Consider the following 19,246-nt stretch of genomic DNA (forward strand, 5'->3'; position numbering starts at 1 on the left):
CATCCAACAAGACTTGTTTCAGCACCATGGACAGGTCAGCCTCCTCTATTGTATTATTCTATCATGACTATAAGAATGCAATATTCAAAATCCACGTTACTGCTATGCTGAACGCAAATACAAATAATTAAGTATATTTCATATAAGTATAAGTCATCAGTAGGGTAAATGTATAAAGCCTTATATATTGTTCATTGGTAAAAACCCATTTAGAAATCAAAAAGACCACAACGGAAACCAGTATTTTTTTGTTCGTTTGTTTTTATTGACCATTGAAACGGACCACATGCATCAATGATGGCGGGATGTGAGTCACTGACAGCTCCTTAACGGTACTTCTCGGCAAGAGCCAGGGCCAGCTGGGCCAGGAATTTGTCGACGGCCACATGGACCTGAGGGGTGAACTCCTCGGGGAAGATCATGGACATGCACACCAGCATGCAGTGAGCCAGGAGCTGGGGTGGACGGAGAACAAGAGGAACCATAAGAACAATGTGGAACACAAATGGTTTACCACACACTGATAAATAGCGTATAGCCTACCTTGAAGTTGACGGGGTCCACTCTCAGCATGAACGCGTGCAGCTCGCTAAGGCTGAGGAGTCCTCCCTTCAGGTCGTCGATCTTGCCGACGGCATCGTACACTCCACCCATGATGGTGATGCCATGCTTCCTGACGGGGGCAGAGCCGGGGCTCACGTCCTTCCAGTGAGAGAAATAGGACTTGGTCTGGGGGTACACAGCCACCAACCTGGAGAGAGCGAAACAACCAGTTAGTATTGTGCTGGTCTATATGGTGGCACACGAAGCCACCTACAAAAGGAATGTCGGATATAAGCCTTTAAGTTGCTCATCGGACAAGAAAGTAAACGCCATACCTGGACAGAGCCTCAGCTCCGATATCCTCGGACCGGCTGGACACCTTGCTGAAGAAATCCTTGACTGTGGCCTTTTGCTTAGCTGACAGACTCATGTTGACGTTCAGATAGTTGCTTTCTAGACTGAAAGAACAAGTTGCTGATGCTCAACCAACCAAGAGCAGATGTATTTATAGTGGCCTGGGGGTACAAACGATGTCTCCAGGCTCCGCCCCCACTCGCTTCCTATTGGCTGCGGAGCCAGATAACCGATGGATAGGCCCCCTCGGAGGGTCCTGACTCCTGACAGCGGTCGGGCGTTGTCTCATAGTGTCCTTATCTGTGTTTGAGCTAAATCGGAAACACAACTCGTCGACAGGGGTGGGTTCCTAGTTCTCGTTAAGGGGAGTGGACACCTGATGGTATCGCTTTTGGTTAAATATAGAATCCTCTTTTTTTTTTTTTATATGTTCTACCCTTTTGATGTTATAATAGCCTAATAATATTGATATTTTATTATTATTATTATTATTATTATTATTATTATTATTATTATTATTAATTGTATTATTTACATTGGGTCGGACCAATCAATAGGCTGCCATTGATTGCACCGCTGGACAGGACTCTATGGCTAATCTTGATGTTAGATTTGTATTGTTATTATGCTAGTCAAATCCATAAAAGGAGACAAATAAAATAATCAGGGAAGAGAAGACAGGGCAAGTCATTTTTTGGTGATCAAGGTTTATTTGTTACTTTTACAAACAAATAAATGCAACAACATAGCGGTTAAAAGACAACGTAAGGTAAAGACAACCTGTTATAACGAACAATTATCATCATCATCATCATCATCATCATCATCATCATCATCATCATCATCATCATCATCGGCATCGTTACAATCGTCATTCATTCATTCAAGTAGCAGTATGTACAATTGTTGTTACGATTACAATACCTATAGGCCTATCATGATTATAATCCTATTATGATTATGATTAGGAATTATACTCTGATAATGTTGTTATTATTATTATGATTATGATTTTTAGCATTGTAATAAATAGTTAAATCATTAATAATCATCATAATAGGCTAATCATAATCATTTTGTTGTTCATAATTATAATACTAATTGTATTTTTTATTAATAACTCTTTTATAATAAATAAAAAGCACTTAAATTAACGGGCTAAATTGTACATTTTTATTGGAATTAGGTTAAACGATATAGCCTATTCAATGATCTGGGGATATGTGGTTATTTATTCAACAGCCGATTCCACAATTCATAACTTTTCCCATCTTCCACAGAAATACAGAAACAATATCTTGATTAAATACAAAATAATGTATTGTCGGTATGCTATTGAATTGTATTCACTTAATAACTCAAACCAAACATCCTCCGAAACCCGTGTAATAAAAACCCATCAGGATGACGCAGCCTGTATGGCTCTTACAATAAGGTAATTTGCTTGTTTGTTTATTTGTTTGGTTGGTTGTATGGTTGCCTGGTTCTTTTATTTTATTTTTTTATTGGCTGTCTGCAAAAAAAAATCAAGCATTAAGCATCAAAACCGTTGTTTGGACGATGTTGACATGTGTAGGCCGACAGGCCATGGGGAGGTATGGCAGCGCTGAGCGTGTTGTACCAAGGACCACAGCCACCCCAACATTGCAGCAGTAACAAATGAGGATACAACGAAGTGAAAGTAGGCTATATATTTTTTTCATTTTTTGTTTATTCAAGAAAATCTGCATTTTGTTGAATATCAGCTTAGTGGTACTGTCTGCCCAGAGCGGAGACGACGACAGACAGGAACTTCTGCCACGCCACCTGGGTCTCCACGGTGAAGGCGGGGCCCATCTTGGCGGCGATGACGACGGTCAGGCAGTCGGCCAGCAGCTGCACATGTGAGGGAGGGAGGAAGACGTTAAGTGAGGTTCAGGTTCGTTAAGAAAAACTCAGACAGAGCACCGTGAGGTGAGAATAACTGGCGATGGTTCGTGCATGATCGTATACCCTGAAGTTGTCGGGATCCACGTGCAGCTTGTCAGAGTGGAGCAGAGACAGCTCGGCGTAGGTGTTCTTGATGTCATCCATGTTCTTCAGGGCCCGGTCCAGACCGTGCAGGATCTTGGTGCCATGGGCGGCGATCAGGGGGTTGCACAGGATGGTCTCTGCGTTGTACAGGTTGCCGAAGCCGCCGAAGTACCTCTGGGTCCAGGGGTACACGATCAGACACCTGCAAGAGGACGGGGAACGATGTGTTAATTCATTAGTGGTGTCAAAAAAAATAAATACGAGTTTTAGTTTCACAATGCTTAACGACATATGGGGCAATATTCGGGTGCATACCTGCACAGAGACTTGCGGCCGATCTCTTCGTAGTCCAAGTTGGAGAAGATGCTAGTAATGATGGCGCGCTCACTATCTGTCCACTCAACCATGGTTGCTGATGTGTTGTTGGTGCTTCAGTAGAAGATCAAACTAAATCATACCCTTCGCTCTCCACCCTCGGCTTTTAAAGGGTTCCCACCGCCGGCCCCTTCACGGAACGAGCTGCAATAGGCTGGAGATGATAGGCTTCAGATAAACCCATCGAACCAGATGTTTCTTGAAGTTTCGCTGTTTTGCAGGCCCATACATTTAGCAAGTTAGTTTGAGAAATGTCTACATTTCCGAGTTCTACAAACGACACATGCATATGGATTGTTAGATTTGTATTATTATGATTTTTGTTTTATTTGTATATGATGATTATAATGATACTTACAATACTTACGTTATGTATTATAATTATGTATTGATATATTATTATTGTTATCATTATTGATGTTGTAATTTTGAAGAATTAGGAATTTTTCCTTTTTTGGTATTACAGAAACCATGTAGGCCTAAAACTGTGAAGTAGAATGAATTGGATCAAATGTGTAGGTTAAATATGTGGCGTAATTTCTTAAGGAGGATGTCGGATAACATAGATTTAACACACATATTAAAGATGTAGGCTATTACACTGACTGACATTAGCATAGCTAAATAGGTTCTTGATAATCTCTTGGGGCAGAGAAGGTGCAGGAGTTGTGCCAGGGATCCACCCTCACTTATCAGAGGGCTATTCAGGCTCTATACGTTTCTTGTTTCATGCTTCATGCTTCATTATAAATTATATATGTATGTGTATATATATGTGTATATATGTATATATGTATATATGTATATATATATATATATATATATATATATATATATATATATATATATATATGTATATATAAATATATATAAAATAAATATATATATTGAAAATGGTGTTACGATTAAATACTAGTAATTGTATATACTAAATAGACTAAATGCAGAAACCCTAACCTACCATTATTATATACCATATATACACCATATATATATCATATATACAAAAATGATATAGCCATATATATCATATACACAAAACCTGTTGTGTGTATATGATATACAAATTATGTAACGCTGAGCATTACAGATCTTGCTAAAAAATAAACCTGCATAGCATTTGTGTAGGCATATTTCAAACCTTTTGTTCGATTTGACAATTCTCCTGTTCCTGTTTAATTCTCTTAAAATGACAGTCCCTTTAATATTTGTAAAATGGGATTTCTTCCATGCAAAGCAAATGGTGTGCCTTGTGTTTAGTGATGCTGCATAAAATATAAGTGCCCTTAAAGGACACGGAGCTCACCAAGTGAGCGCTATCTGCGATGCACCACGCTCTGTTATCTGAGGCTGCACGGGCCCGCCCATGTAGGCGTCCGCTCCGCTGCTCTGCCTTGATATCTTCTATGGAGCCGATATCTGCGTCCTGGGGCGATCGATTGAAAGACCGAAACATGTGATGCATAGAATACAACAATCTATATAGCAATCGTTTGGAAAAATAAATAAATTGGGAGGTGTGTGGGGGGGAGGGGGGATATGGCATATTGAATGAGTTAAAACCTAACTCCGTTTATATGAAGCATATAATGGTTTAAAAAAGTAATCTGAAATTTTATAATAGAATTGATAGGCCTACTACATATTAATAACATCATATACGTAGAGTCGTCTGTATATTAAGATACATCGTGTATTTTGTAGGCCTATAGCGTAACATGGGATTACGATATACTGTTGGCTGTTGCCACGCCATTTCGGTTGAGAATACACCAAACAATTTGATGCATCCTATGACTCCTTCACACTGCTCCCGTACATTAATTGAGATCATCATTCCGGCACCGCTGGTGATTCTCACCTTTCACACGTGCAGCTTCGTGCTGGGAAAGGCCCTTTCGTAGGCTACATTGCCGGTTAAACACAGTAGGCTACTTAGAGCAAATAAAAGCACAGGGAATGAATTGTCGTTTCACATTATACATTTTTCTTAAAAATGTCTTGTTTTGTACCGTCAATTGCAATAAAATATCAAGTAGGCCTAACCATGTTGTAGATTCAATGTTTGTTCAATGCTGTGATACACACTGGACACCACACAGGTTGAAATTATTCTGCCATAGGCTACCAGGGCCAAAGCAATAAAGTGAACATCAATATAAACAGATCGCACGGTTTGACACTTTCAAAATGCGTGCAGTACATACGCCAAATGACCATTTCGCGTGCATACGCAAAACCCAGCATTAACTGAATGGGAAATGCAATATTTTAGGACAGATTCACCATTAAACGTGTTTCTAATGACATTTCTAGCGAGAAATGTACTTTTTCCTTGAATAATCTTCAGTCAGTGAATGTGTATGATCTTTATTAATCTTTATTATCTGAATGGGAAATGCAATATCTTAGGACCGATTCACCGTTAAACGTGTTTCTAATAACGTTTCTAGCGAGAAATATACTTTTTACTTGCATAATCTTCAGTCAGTGAATGTGTCTGATCTTTAGTTTTATAGTTATTAGGAAGATTGTATCGGCTCGCTCGCATGTTTCAACGACGTCAGGTTGTTAGGGACGCTGCTTTCGCTAAACTAGCAGCTCACGTGTTTCCTGCGTTTGTGTTATTAAACCGTTACTTTATGTAACCTTTAATAATGATATCATCTTGTTAGAAACACGTATATCTGAGAGCCAACCCAGTCGACAAAAGCATACGTTGACAGTGTACGTTTTCGTGAACCCTGGATTACGTCGCATTTCAACATAAAATAGCGTGTTATACACACACACACACACACACACACACACACACACACACACACACACACACACACACACACACACACACACACACACACACACACACACACACACACACACACACACACACACACACACACACAATGCATTTCGCTGCTTAAACAACAATAAAAAATATTCCCTCAAATATTATTACTTTCAAAACATTGGCCAAAGTGGAATATCTTTTTTATTTGGGCTGCTTCTAGGACATTTTGGGTGGATTTTGAACGGTATGTGGGCAGGACGTTTTTTGCAGGACCTGGCAACCCTGCGCTGTTGCCCGAGGTGCTGAAATGCTCCGGAACAGATCTGGATCCACTATGGCCAAAAGACTTGTATGCCCCCCCTCCCCCCTTAAATAAATACTATGGCAGAATAAAGAATAAATTCATGCATTATCATTCAACTTGAACATGTGTTTTTACAGTATAGCGTGGTGGAGGGATGACGTATGTTGGCCAACCCGGAAGCGTCGCCCTGGGTTCCCTTGACAAAAAGCCAACGGGGTTTTCCATTGGATTTTGGATTATTAGCATCTTTGAAGCACCCCCTCAAAAACTGAAAATAAATAAATAAATAAAAATATCCTTGCTCCAAAGAACGAAATGTAAACCAATGCATTCTGAATGGGAGTGTTTCTCAGATTTTTCCATGCTACACAGAACGAAGTGTAAACCCATGCAAATAAAGACTTCATGGTCATAATAATTTAAATATCATTAATCTCCTGAGGGTGGTATTCTATTTTTTTCAACGGGGCTGCATCCAGTCACTTGACCGTCATGGTTGCTATGGTGGTTGCTATCGACCGCCCCCTCATACTTACATGGCTCTAAAAACCACGCCGCAAAGGAGCTGCCGTAAATTGTGTTGTTTTTGTCGTAAACTAGGGTCCGATGGTTAAAAAAATAGACAGATATTCCAATGTATCCTTAAAAGGCAGCTTGGATGTTTTTATTTTCTGCTGTTTAGACTTCTTCTATAACCTATTTTTGAAAGCAAAACACCAAGCTCATTGATTTAACGATGCAGGGTTATTTGAAACAATTTATTAAATAAATATTTGTGAGAGGTCATTTCTTCTCCTTTCTTACTAACCTTATTAACGTGGTTATAATATTGTACCAATTTTAGAACGTTTCAATTTTTTTTTAATCTAACATAATTATTCATCAGTATCAAGTATGCAGTGCCGTAACTACATCTCTGACGTTTATAACAAAACAAACGGTGTTTCCCCTAGAATTTTTTTTAGGCCCGGTGGTAAGAGCTGATAGTGTGATTTGTTATACATTTTTCACGGGATGCTAGAGTATTTGTTGGTTATTTCCATATAAAACACTTGCTTAGCCATCACAAGTTGATAATGATTCAATAAACACATTATTAACAATAAACTAATTTTATTTACAATACAATTTTTGGTGGTGCCATGCTAATGATGATATAAATTAATGCTGTCAGATTGTCCGTTATGATGGGGCATCATCCGCGCATCATCTGCCCCATTTTTTTTTTTCATTTTTCTTTTTTAAATTATTATTATTATTTATTTTTTGTTGTTGGCCGTTGTTGGCCTGGCGGGGGCGCTCGTTGGCCTGGCGGCCCGCTAGGCCTGAACAATGGTAGGGGAAACACTGAAACCGTTTGAAAATGTAGCAAGGTGGTTAAGGTTATTTAAAAAGTACATGTACCACTACCAAGTCAACACAGTGTTATGGGTGAGCAGCTGACTGTGGCAAGTTGGCCGCCAGTGCGGACCTTCGACTCAATTGGCCAGCAGAATATGCATGTGTACGTTTTTCAAATGACATTTTCTCAAAATCTATACAGTAAAATCAAATGGTTCCTTGTGGTCAAGTAGTCAGTACAACAGTTAGTATGGTCATATCAGTCAGTGCCTGAACTTATGTGACATTCGGTCTATAGCCCACTTCAAATTGCTGACATAATGCAATTTGCAAAGGCGAGAATATGCATGTGTACGTTTTTCAAATGACATTTTCTCTAAATCTATACAGTAAAATCACATGGTTCTTTGTGTACAAGTAGTCAGTACAACAGTTAGTATGGTCATATCAGTCAGTGCCTGAACTTATGTGAAATTCGGTCTATAGCCCACTTGCTGACATAATGCAATTTTGCAAAGGCGAGAATATGCATGTGTACGTTTTTCAAATGACATTTTCTCTAAATCTATACAGTAAAATCTAATGGTTCCTTGTGTACAAGTAGTCGGTACAACAGTTAGTATGGTCATATCAGTCAGTGCCTGAACTTATGTGAAATTCGGTCTATAGCCCACTTCAAAGTGCTGAGATAATGCAATTTTGCATTATGGTGACCGATTAAATGTGATGGGAAAAATAAAACGACTTGTCCGACTTGAGGGCCGCGTTATGAAACGATGCGTCAGATAAACGATCGCACACATACGACAGAGCCTATAAACTCAACAAATGAATCCTATTTAACAGCCCGTTCCCTAGTAAATCATTAACATTTTTTCATTAAGTGACCGTAACATACCTTTGTTTTCCGTTCGTTCCTTGCAGAAACAACACAGACAGAATAAGCTTATTAATAATCAGACGGAAATCGTCGAGCGATGTCTTTTGTTCAGAAGCGTTTTTCAATATGTGTGCAACAGTAGACAACGTTAAAAAACGTTAAAGATTCTTAGAAAAAAATTCCAACGTCATGCAGCTCATTGTGACGTCATAAGAGAGATGACCTCTCCACCGTGGCCGTGTGTGTGTGTTCCTGTCCTGTGTTTGTGCGTGCGTGTGTTACGGACAGTGCTATTAGCCTAGCAGAGGCGAGATGTTTGCATGTCATGAATATTCATAAGAGCCAAAATCTATCTATCAATGTAAGCACAAACAGAGGATCATGGGCATCAGGGCTCCGTTTCCCGATAACGATGCTCGTACGATCATTCTCACGATGGATCTTGCAAGCCATCGTAAATTTCTTTGGAGCGCTTCGAACGCGCGTTCACTGCACTCACGACGTTCGTAGGATTGTAACCGTCTACTGACACGGTGCTGAAATGGGCTCCGTAGGAGGGGGCGACGCAGGAATGATGCAGGAAAATGGGGTTAAAAAGCGTTAAAATATCTCCCCATCAAGGCCATCAACAGAATAGCCTACGAAAAGATTAGACTGCAATAATATGAATGCTAAAGATATTAAAACACAATTGATTAGGCCTAGGCTGACATATGCTACATTAGTCCTTATCCTGAACGCACTACTACATTTTTTCAAGGCATTTTCCCCCCTGAAATAATTACAAAAATAGCTTGTGTGACAACTACATTTATCTTAATGTGCAGCAAAGAGCCGACTATCTGATTCCGCATAAGGTTTCATTGATTGGTGCGCAATTTAGAATCTATGATGTAAAACAAAAAATGCAACATTCCATTAATTCAGTAGCATTCAAACTCAGATTCTGGGCATTGAAACCCGGCTATTGCTGACCCGATTAGGAGAGCTTGGTCTAGATCCTGCCCATATTGTTGGGCAGGATGATGTATAGGCCTTTTTACACTGCCAAGCCGGACACCCGCATGCAAGAATGAGCTCACGTCTGAGTAAAGGCTACAAACTAAATTAACTATTTGCAAGTGCAAAAACTTCAACTTATTGTTCATTTTGCTGAGCACCCGTTTTTTATCCCGACAAAAGCCTCATAAGGAAAGTTCCTCTGCGTCTCTCGTAGATCGTAGGCCTACCATCTTTCAAGGTATTTTTTAATGTGACTACATAACCTTCTCTCACATGATAAGCAGCTCGCGGATTTCACTTACACCGAAACAGCCTGTCCTGGCCATCATATCCCTTCTTCTCCGGGTAGGCTATACTAGGTTATTAACTTATCCTGGAAATGATAATAGTATATTAAATAAATCCCAGCACCACACCAAAAGGAGGCAGCAAATCAGCGCTAAACATATCTATCTGCTCATTTCCACATGGTAAGAGAGCAACACAAAACAGGTTTATAATATTTGGATGTTTTATTTTCTTTAAATCAAGCAGGTTACATTTCATTCGTTTTTACACAATCTGATATTTGGAGGCATTTGCAAATATGCTCATAAATTACATGATTTGTAATCCCAAAGAATGAGGTGGTTAATGATCAATATTGAGATCAACAGTGATCACCCTACTAATGTAGGCATTACGTATGCAGGCAGAAAAGACCCATTAAGGTCTCATGTGAAACACCACAGGTCTGAAATACTCAGGAACACATGAAAATGGCACAAAAATGAATTTCACTCTCCAACCTTTTGCTAAAGAGACGTTGACAGGCCCACAGAGAGCCTGGAGCTCACGGGACAACATTCACACACATTCTGCTTCATGAAGAGGTCAGATTATCGTCAGACCATAGACATTACATGTAAGGACACTGAACATTTGGCCGGATTACACATAGAAATGCAATCCAAAACAAAATGGGTAAAGATAAAGCATGTTTATTGATGCGGCAAACAAAGGTTCAAATATCCTCCAAAGCACTTCAAGCCCTCAAAAAGAATGAAACTCAAAACGCAGATGAGGTAAAAGAAGAAACTTCTAAATTAAAGTGGAGCGACCCAGGGACAAGTCTGGTTTGGGTTAAAGATTATGGATGGTTAACTTTGTGTAACGTGTTTGGACAAGCAAGTTTAGGTTTTAGGCAAGCGACTTCAGGTATTAGGCATGAGACTTCAGGCAAGCGACTTCAGGTATTAGGCAAGCGACTTCAGGTATTAGGCAAGCGAGTTTATCCAAGCGAGTACAGGCAAGCGAGTCAAGCCAAGCGAGTTTAGCTTTTATGCAAGCGAGTTTAGCCAAGCGAGTACAGGCAAGCGAGTCAAGCTAAGCAAGTTTTGGTTTTAGGCAAGCGAGTTTAGGCAAGCGAGTTTAGGCAAGCGAGTTTAGGCAAGCGAGTTTAGGCAAGCGAGTTCAGGCAAGCGAGTTCAGGTATTAGGCAAGCGAGTTTAGGCAAGCAAGTTCAGGTATTAGGCAAGCGACGCGAGTTTAGCCAAGCAAGTTCAGGTTTTATGCAAGCGAGTTTAGGTTTTATGCAAGCGAGTTTAGACAAGCGAGTTTAGGCAAGCAAGTTTAGGTAAGAGAGTCAAGTTACTTTAGGCCTCACTTTATTTGCGGTTAAATTGCAGCATTAGGTTTAGAAAGAAGGTTAAGATCCAGGCTCAGGTTTGCTTCCAGCCTCGTCCCTCTAGTCGCTCCCTATAAAGAGGGTTCCCAGCTACCGTGTTAAAATACAACAGCTGGGATTACAGATATGGAGTACGGAAATAAATGACAAAGATTGATTCAAACATTCTTCCCCCAAAATGTGGTGCAACATAAAATGGAGAAAATAATTACTTTCTCTCCATTGAAACCCAGTCATATCTTACGATCTCACGAGGTCCCGCCGCAAGGGGCGGACTTACGAGCTCTATAGAGTGTGCACTGTGTGTTGATGTTGGGTGTGGATGAATGTGCTAGTGTAGCCATCCAGGGATCCTCAGGGTTTATGGGAGTAGGACACACTGGTGTAGTTCAGTACTGTGAAGTAAATTGATGCAAAAAGTAGAATCAGTGTCAAGGGCAATCAAATGTCTATAAATGCAGGAACAGCCCCATCTGGTCTCAATCAGCATTTGATTTCATAGACTTAAATTAGCGAAAAAACAAGCATTTATTTACCGCAACAGTCCTAGTGCTGGAGAACCAGGTTTCAAAAAAATTCAATACGAGCCTCCAGGTGCATTGGAGTTACTGCATTTAATTAACTTTAATTTAATTAAGAGCACACTAGTCAGTGGAGTAGTTCACAGAAAAGACTTGTCTTCAGACCTTTATAAAGATCAGGAGGGATTATATAATTGCCGTTTGACGCGTTAGGCCTGCTCAAGGAGGAAGTAAATATTTACCAGCGTTGGGTCTCTGCACCATGACACCCAGCTGCCGCACATCTGGTCTCCCTTTAAGTCGCCTGAAGGAGAGGTCAACTTAATTGAACCTAAGGGGAATGGGTCACAAGAAAAGGTAAGGATAAATCAAAGCTAAACATAGAAAGGATGAAAACAAGCATTGTCCAACATGGGGATCGGCGATATTTTCATGTAAAAACATTTAGGTGTACGATCCAACCATCAAAAACAGGCTCTTCTTATCATGTTTCCAATGTACCCCGAGTTGCTACGCCCTCATCAGCCACCAGGTGACAGACTTGATTTTGTCAGTAGAAGGAGCAAAATAGCCATCCAGCTTGATTACAGCAATAGTAGAGGAGCGAGTCAAAAGAATGCGTTTGAGCACCTTCAGCCATTGGCTCTTGTTCAAGGACATCCCGCTGATTGGCTGAAGTCAGATCTTATTCTCTAGAAAGTTTGTTACAGAAGAAGCCCCTAGTATCAAAGCAACATACCCGCCAAACAAAACTAACCTCGTTGAATAAATGAAAATGTCTTCAAGATGGTCAATCCAGTATCTTACCGGTGCCACATGGAGTCTCTAGTCGGCTGCGCTGAGGGCCTTAGGTCCGTCCTCTGCTCCGGGACGAGGTCTTGAGTATAAAGAACCAGTCAGTCATCAAGCTGCTTGGTCTCTTCAAAGAGGTGGAGGTTTGACCGCCTGCACCATGAGGACGCAGTGGATACGGTATGGGACCATTTATCAGCGGATCTGAACTGCAGAACTTTAATCACATCAGCTGTAGAATTATGTACCTTCTCCGGAAAGATGAGTGGTCGTCAGCCCCTGAGCAGTGATCTTCATCCCCAGTGACTCCTTCAATCCTGCTGGAGCAAACACTCAGTTACCATTTGGAGATGACCCAGCTACCCTAGTGTACTCACTACTAAGTGATACAACCCGGTTCAGTGTTTCCCCCAGACAATGTCTTAGTCAAGTTGGGGGGGGGGGGGGGTCTTCGGTGAGGGTTTCAGTTCGCAATAATACATACAACTGCCTTTTCAATTGCAATCAAAATGCTTTATGGCACGACTATTGTTTTCAACAGTATACAGTATTACCGCCAAATTATTTATCTATATTTTTTGTACTTGAGGAAAGTATGTTTTCTTTCCCTACGAGTTTTGCACTTTGTTATTGCATAATTATTTTTTATATATAATTTTTCTCCATTGGTAGTCAAGGCGGGGCCCTACTGTTAAGACGGCCTTAACCATACAGTGCTGGGGAAACACTGCAGTTACTTGAGTTAAACATTAGAGTTTAGTCCCCAAATGGCGATACCACCAGTTCATGGCTGCGCTCTTTGATTTTCTCGTTGATCAGATTGACCTGGAGGAAGAGCTGACCTTCCATGGATGAGGAGCTGGTTGGTCTAATCACGAGCCGCCTTCGGACCTCCACCGCCGGATCCCCCAGCCGTCCTCCACCGCCGGGACCGTCTCCTCCAGGACCTCCACCGGGCCAACCGCCTGGACCTCCGCAACGTCGCCTCATTTCTTCTGAAATGTGACACACGTTCTATTTGCACCCCGGACATTCCTCCCCGTTCATGATGCACTGGAGAAGAGTTTAGCTTTACTGGATGAGGAGCCGCCGCCACCGGGCCCTCCAGGACGCCGCCGCCACCGGGCCCTCCTGGACGCCGCCGCCACCGGGCCCTCCAGGACGCCGCCGCCGCCGCTGCCGGGCCCTCCAGGACGCCGCCACCGCCGGGCCCTCCAGGCTGACCGCCGCCAGGTGGACGCCACCGCCGGGACCTCCAGGTTGGTCCCAACCACCGCCTCCAGGCCCTCCAGGTTGGTCCCAACCACCGCCTCCAGGCCCTCCAGGTTGGACCCAACCGCCGCCTCCAGGCCCACCGACTCCAGGACCTCCAGGTTGGCCTCCACCTCCAGGCCCGCCGTTGCCTCCAGGACCTCGGCCGTCTCCAGGCCTTCCAGGTTGGCCGCCTCCAGGCCCTTCTGAAATGTGAGACACAAGTTCCAGTTGCACACTGGAACATTTCTCCCCTTTCATCATGGATGCACTGAAGATGAGTTTAACTTTACTGGATGAGGAGCCGCCACCTGGCCCTCCATGCCGCCCCTTCCAGATTGGACGCCTCCAGGACCTCCAGGCCACCGCCGCCTCCAGGCTGGCCTCCGCCTCCAGGCTGGCCTCCGCCTCCAGGCTGGCCTCCGCCTCCAGGAACTCCGCCTCCAGGAACTCCGCCTCCAGGACCTCCGCCTCCAGGACCTCCGCCTCCAGGACCTCCGCCTCAGTCCTTCTGAAAGGCGAATGACACGTTCCATTTGCACACTGCACATTTCTCCCCGTACATGATGCAGATAATCAACTCCTCCTCTGCTTTAGCTCCCACAGATCTCACTGATGCCCTACTGTGCAGTCTTGAGTGAGGTATTATTTAACCCAACCGCCAGCCACACACACCTAGCCTACATCCTGGAGCTGGTCCTAGTGGCTGAGAATGCATCTGACATTTTTCAGAACACCTCAGAGTTGCTGTGGCTGCATGTCAAAGTTTTAATTCTAAACAATTCACCAAGCCTAGAAAAAATGTGCAGCTGTGCAGTTCCGTGTCTCACCGTTCTGCATCCGTTGGGCTGCACGGCTCCCGGCCTTCCCTCCACCTGCAGTGAGCGCCTCCAGACGACCGCCATGGACCTCACGGCGAGCACCTCCAGACGACCGCCTCCATCACCTCTACTGAAACAAGACAAAATCTATTTAAACACTGGAGATTTTTCTCCTCGCTCACTCAGATGTCAATAGCTTATCTTCTCCCATTCTGTGCGTTCTTGAGAAGTATCATTTCCTATAAACTCCCAAACCCAGCCACACATCTAATCTTCATAAGGACACTAGTCCTAGTGGCTGAGAACGCTTGGCTAACAAGCCAAGCACAACCAATGACTGAATTCCAGTTTTATTCTGAACCGTTTGACCACGCCAAGGAGGAGTTTATAGGATGTCCACGGCTCACCCGTCTGTTCCTGTAGGACTGAACGGCTCCTGGCCAACATCCACCTGCAGCTCCCAGCACCAGACCCGCTCTGTTGAAGCCTCTGGGAGTACAATCCGCTCCTGAACAAAAACAACTGTTCATAAATCATTTGGTACTCTGCAATCCTTGGAAATATTATGAAGCATGAGTTAGAATAGAAAATGTTCAAATCCTGTATAATGATTAATTGTTGTACAAATGTGTATAGTTCTATTGATTACTTTTTTACTTCTATAAAACATTTAATGAATAGTGGGAAACTACACAAGAAAAGTAAATGAATGCGGTTTTAACGCGGCTATATTAGTAAAGCAAGTCTTACCCAAAAAGTCAATAAATGGTGACCACATTTTATCATTATTATTATTAACTATTTAGTGCTTCACTAAATTCCTATAGCAAGTGGAAACGTTACTCTCCTCTCCATTGGTGATGTTCATGTTCCTCGATATCTTCCAATGGACTCGTTGTGAAATCCTTCTGGATCCTCTGCGTTGAAGTGCGTTGTTCAATTTCCAAGGGGCGTGTCTAAAGGGCGCGATGTAAAATGGGTCGATGCTATGCTATTGGATAGGCCTCGACTAATCATAGCATTGGAACGGGTGATGCAGAAATACATATTCCTCAAAATCTTTGAGTAGTAGTCGTTCGTTCTTTTAGTGAGCATATACAGTCTTTAGTTCACTAACTTCCATCTTTGTTGTTGAAACACCTCTACATGTTGCGTATATCCAACCTCACATTAGATAGCCTAAAGGGTTGCTATTGGTCGGTCTATTTCGTACCGGGCAGAAAACGTTATATAACGGAGGGGCGCCTGACCGCATCTTTGAAGAGCAAATTATATACGAGGTCCGTCTAGTTCCAAAGCTATTGGTGAAATACGCAAAACGAATATTGAAATGTTAATTTTGGCATTTAATTTGCATCTACATTTTGCCAGTGAAGGAGTTTAGGTTTGCCAATCCGAGGTCTAACAGGCAGTAAACATGTTCATTAAAATACAAATGCAAAGTCCACAGAACATACGCGAATAAAAACCACATTGCACCACCAGCGGTCAACAGCAGCAGCAGCAAGTGTATTGAAAGTAGTAAAGAGAAGAATAGAATTGGGAGAGTGGTGTGCAAGTCAGACACCGCATCTAACCCAGGACCACCTTGCAGATCACAAGCAGCAAACCTACCAGCTACCAACCAAACACACCTCAACAGGCCCCCAGTCAGTAGGGTCAGTCAGACAGGTTTCCACAGAAGGGCTCAGTGGGGTTATAGGTTGAGCAAAAACAGACCCCTTTCTTCCTTCCACAAGTTTCCATCCTGGATTTTTCATACATGTGGAGTCGGACATGTTTCAAGTTATCCGTGGATTCCTGAGGGCAGTGAAGGATCTGCAGAAGGTGACGTCCAGGTCCAGCGGTCTGCCGCATTGACCACGAGATCTTGAACCGAGTGGGACCGCCTCGGTTTGTAGTAGGCCTAGAACAGTTTGTGTTCAACAGCGTTTCCATCAGAGTTGCTGCAGTTCTTCCATGCTGCTTCCACAGTGAGCAGAGGACACTTCCCAGTGTGGTGGTCGGTGCTGTAGCGCTCCGCAGCGTTAGTTAGTCAGTCGATCCCATAGATAAACCACTCAACACAAACTACCACTTCCATCAGCAAATCCACATTAACCTCCAGCGGTAAAACATGTACAATAGAGGGGCGAGAACAGACGACAGGAGGAGATGGGGAGAGTGTAAGCAGTGCTCATGAAGGAAGTACCCGCGTTACTCACTGCGTGGGTCCCGGTGGCGGGGGTCCACGTCGGTGGCCACGATGTCCGGATTGTTCAGCCCACGCAATCCAACGCAAAATAAACGATTAACATCCGTCTCGGTGGGGGCGCTTTATGAGGAGAGGCGGGGGAGACGCAGCTGAAATCAATTAAGAACTAGTGACCTCCAGAAGAACGTGATTGGTTGTGAACGAGAAGCTCGAGAGAGAGAGAGAGAGACGGCAAAGGCCTGCGTATTGGTGCCTTAACTGTACGTCCACACCAGGAGCGACCAAAGTCGCTCACAAAGTTTCGCTGCGAATTTTTCTGTTCGCTTTGGTCGCTCAAGACGTACAATTCAATTATGCAGACGCATTTAAAGGAGCCGTATGCGTTTAGTAGGCCCTACAGACAGCCATATCAAATAGTGAACTCTCCCATACACCTGGGCCATATTGCCGAGACGGTTTTGCTTGTTCCGACAACAAGTAGGACAGTGATTCCCCCCAATACAAAAAAAATCCTAAAATGTAGGCTAATTACAACCGAGAACAAAAAACCCTGCGTGCTGTAGTAGTTAAAATATGTTTCACTGATCTGGATCTGCAAATCATGATCTGCACTCATTCGTCGCATTCAAAACAAATAGACATTCGCGCACATGGCTAATTTGCATACGCACAGGACTGGTTGGCTCCGCAAGGCAAATAATGGAACATATTGATCTATCTAGGCTTTTCTGTCTATCTATCTATCAACGCGTGTCTAGTTTTAATGTGATGTATTGTGTGTATGTCCAGTCAGACTTGTTCTGTGTGGTCTTACTGTCCTGTGTGGGCCGAACCACCTAAATGGATTCCCGACGATTTGTGTCGTTTGGTATTAATAAAGACTTGACTAGGCTTTCTATCTATCTAGACTAGATATATCCCTTGTCATTTATCCCTCGTCTTGTCGATTAGTTTGTTTATGTGACCATTTCAAAAACTTTTTTGGTTTTGTTTAAAGCATGCTACACGCGATTGGTTGGTTAGATTGGTGGCATGGAGAGCAAATTAAAATGATTCCCGCTTAAATACGAACGTTCTAGATAAAGCCTATAAATACTCCCGCTTATCATCACTGAAAAGGGGTGGGTTCGTACAACACCGGGTGCCCAGTTACAGCCGCGATTAATACTTCAGCCGACATTTTGTTCAGTGAGTGAATAAAGGTAGGTAGGAACCAAAGTGCCTGCCGATGTTCCCTGGGATCCACGCAAGCGAAGAGCGTCTACATTCCGATTGGCTGTCAGTGTTTGGCCGCTGAAGCGAATAATAGTCATTTGCATAAAGTTAAAAAGTTTTCAACTTCTTTTTGACGCTCTGGTCGCTCAACTTTGGCCGCTGGTAGCTTTGGTCGCTTTGGTCGCTCTTGTATGAAGGTATTATTGTAGCAAAAGTCTTTAGCACCTGTAACTGCAGAATTTGAATGCGTACACTAAAGTCACAGTAAATTTGAAGTCGTATATATTTATTTTGCATGTGTACTCTAAAGTCACAAATGTGTAACAGTACATTTGTAGTCGTAAAAAAAATATAAATATTTTTTATACCATTGTAAACACAAAATAGGGTCTACGAGTACGCTAATCTGTGTTACAGGTGCACAAATCCTTTTGCTACAATTATTGCAGCGCAGTTGGTGTAAAACACATTCGCACACCCGTGTTTCATAATCTGAGAACATGCCCAAAAGGTGTGCATTCGTAAACCCAAATTTGAACAAATGCATCAGAAGTTGCACATCTGTGAACGCTATGTTAATTCAGCATTTTAATGAGCGAGCACAAAACCATTTTACAACTGCTCGAATCTGCTCCTGCAAGTCTCAGCTGTGGGGTTTTTTGCAGGTTGTTTTGCAACACCCCTAGGTGGTAAATGTGTAGCAAAAGTATTCGTATCCGTAGATGACAGAGAGTCCGTGAGCGGGACAAAATAGTCCCGCCCATAATTTCCTAATCCAATGAAAATCGCCGGCAGGGATGCATTTCTCAAATTACACTGGGACCCACCCCGTGCCAGCCATGGAGCTATAAAGATCGCAGCATACTCAGCACGGGATACGTTTATTTCTGGAGAAGTGAAGAGGGCGTCCTACTGAACGGAGATGGGTATCCTACATTATGTTAAATGAAATGACTCAGTTCAAGTGAATTCCCCCCAAAGTATTTCATTAACATGCCGCAAATGTCCTTGAATGTATTTTAATGGTCGCCATAACATAAATTCAGAAATGTTAATGCAATACTTTGGGGAGAATTCCCTTGAACTAAGTCATTTCATTTTACATAGGCCTAATGTAAAATGACATAATGTAAAAGGACCCCTACATGTCCTTCATGATTGACGGCGACACAGACGTCTCTAC

At 42.7% G+C, this 19,246-nt stretch overlaps 2 protein-coding genes and 1 long non-coding RNA gene across 5 annotated transcripts; all 3 read right to left on the minus strand.

Moving 5' to 3' along the window:
• Positions 1 to 241: 241 nt before the first annotated feature.
• Positions 242 to 1,039, minus strand: hbae5 (hemoglobin, alpha embryonic 5). The gene is made up of 3 exons (XM_060036904.1): positions 879 to 1,039; positions 544 to 751; positions 242 to 455 (listed from the first exon to the last, which is right to left on the minus strand). Exons 1-3 carry the CDS (start codon positions 971 to 973, stop codon positions 327 to 329), a joined length of 432 nt encoding a protein of 143 aa, XP_059892887.1. The 5' UTR covers positions 974 to 1,039; the 3' UTR covers positions 242 to 326.
• A 1,247-nt stretch (positions 1,040 to 2,286) lies between these two features.
• LOC132446573 (hemoglobin subunit beta-2) lies at positions 2,287 to 3,385 on the minus strand. Its single transcript, XM_060036903.1, has 3 exons — positions 3,226 to 3,385; positions 2,890 to 3,112; positions 2,287 to 2,772 (listed from the first exon to the last, which is right to left on the minus strand). Exons 1-3 carry the CDS (start codon positions 3,315 to 3,317, stop codon positions 2,644 to 2,646), a joined length of 444 nt encoding a protein of 147 aa, XP_059892886.1. The 5' UTR covers positions 3,318 to 3,385; the 3' UTR covers positions 2,287 to 2,643.
• Positions 3,386 to 10,096: 6,711 nt separating this feature from the next.
• LOC132446656 (uncharacterized) lies at positions 10,097 to 13,563 on the minus strand. Of its 3 annotated transcripts, none has more exons than XR_009522945.1 (5): positions 13,425 to 13,563; positions 12,831 to 12,899; positions 12,598 to 12,667; positions 12,033 to 12,121; positions 10,097 to 11,664 (listed from the first exon to the last, which is right to left on the minus strand). It is a non-coding gene; the product is annotated as an uncharacterized LOC132446656 (long non-coding RNA). The 3 variants fall into 3 exon arrangements; XR_009522943.1 differs by having other exon boundaries at positions 12,598 to 12,735; XR_009522944.1 differs by having other exon boundaries at positions 12,598 to 12,735; positions 12,831 to 12,902.
• Positions 13,564 to 19,246: the final 5,683 nt, after the last annotated feature.

This window comes from Gadus macrocephalus, chromosome 18 (assembly GCF_031168955.1).
Source record: "Gadus macrocephalus chromosome 18, ASM3116895v1".
NCBI lineage: Eukaryota > Metazoa > Chordata > Actinopteri > Gadiformes > Gadidae > Gadus > Gadus macrocephalus.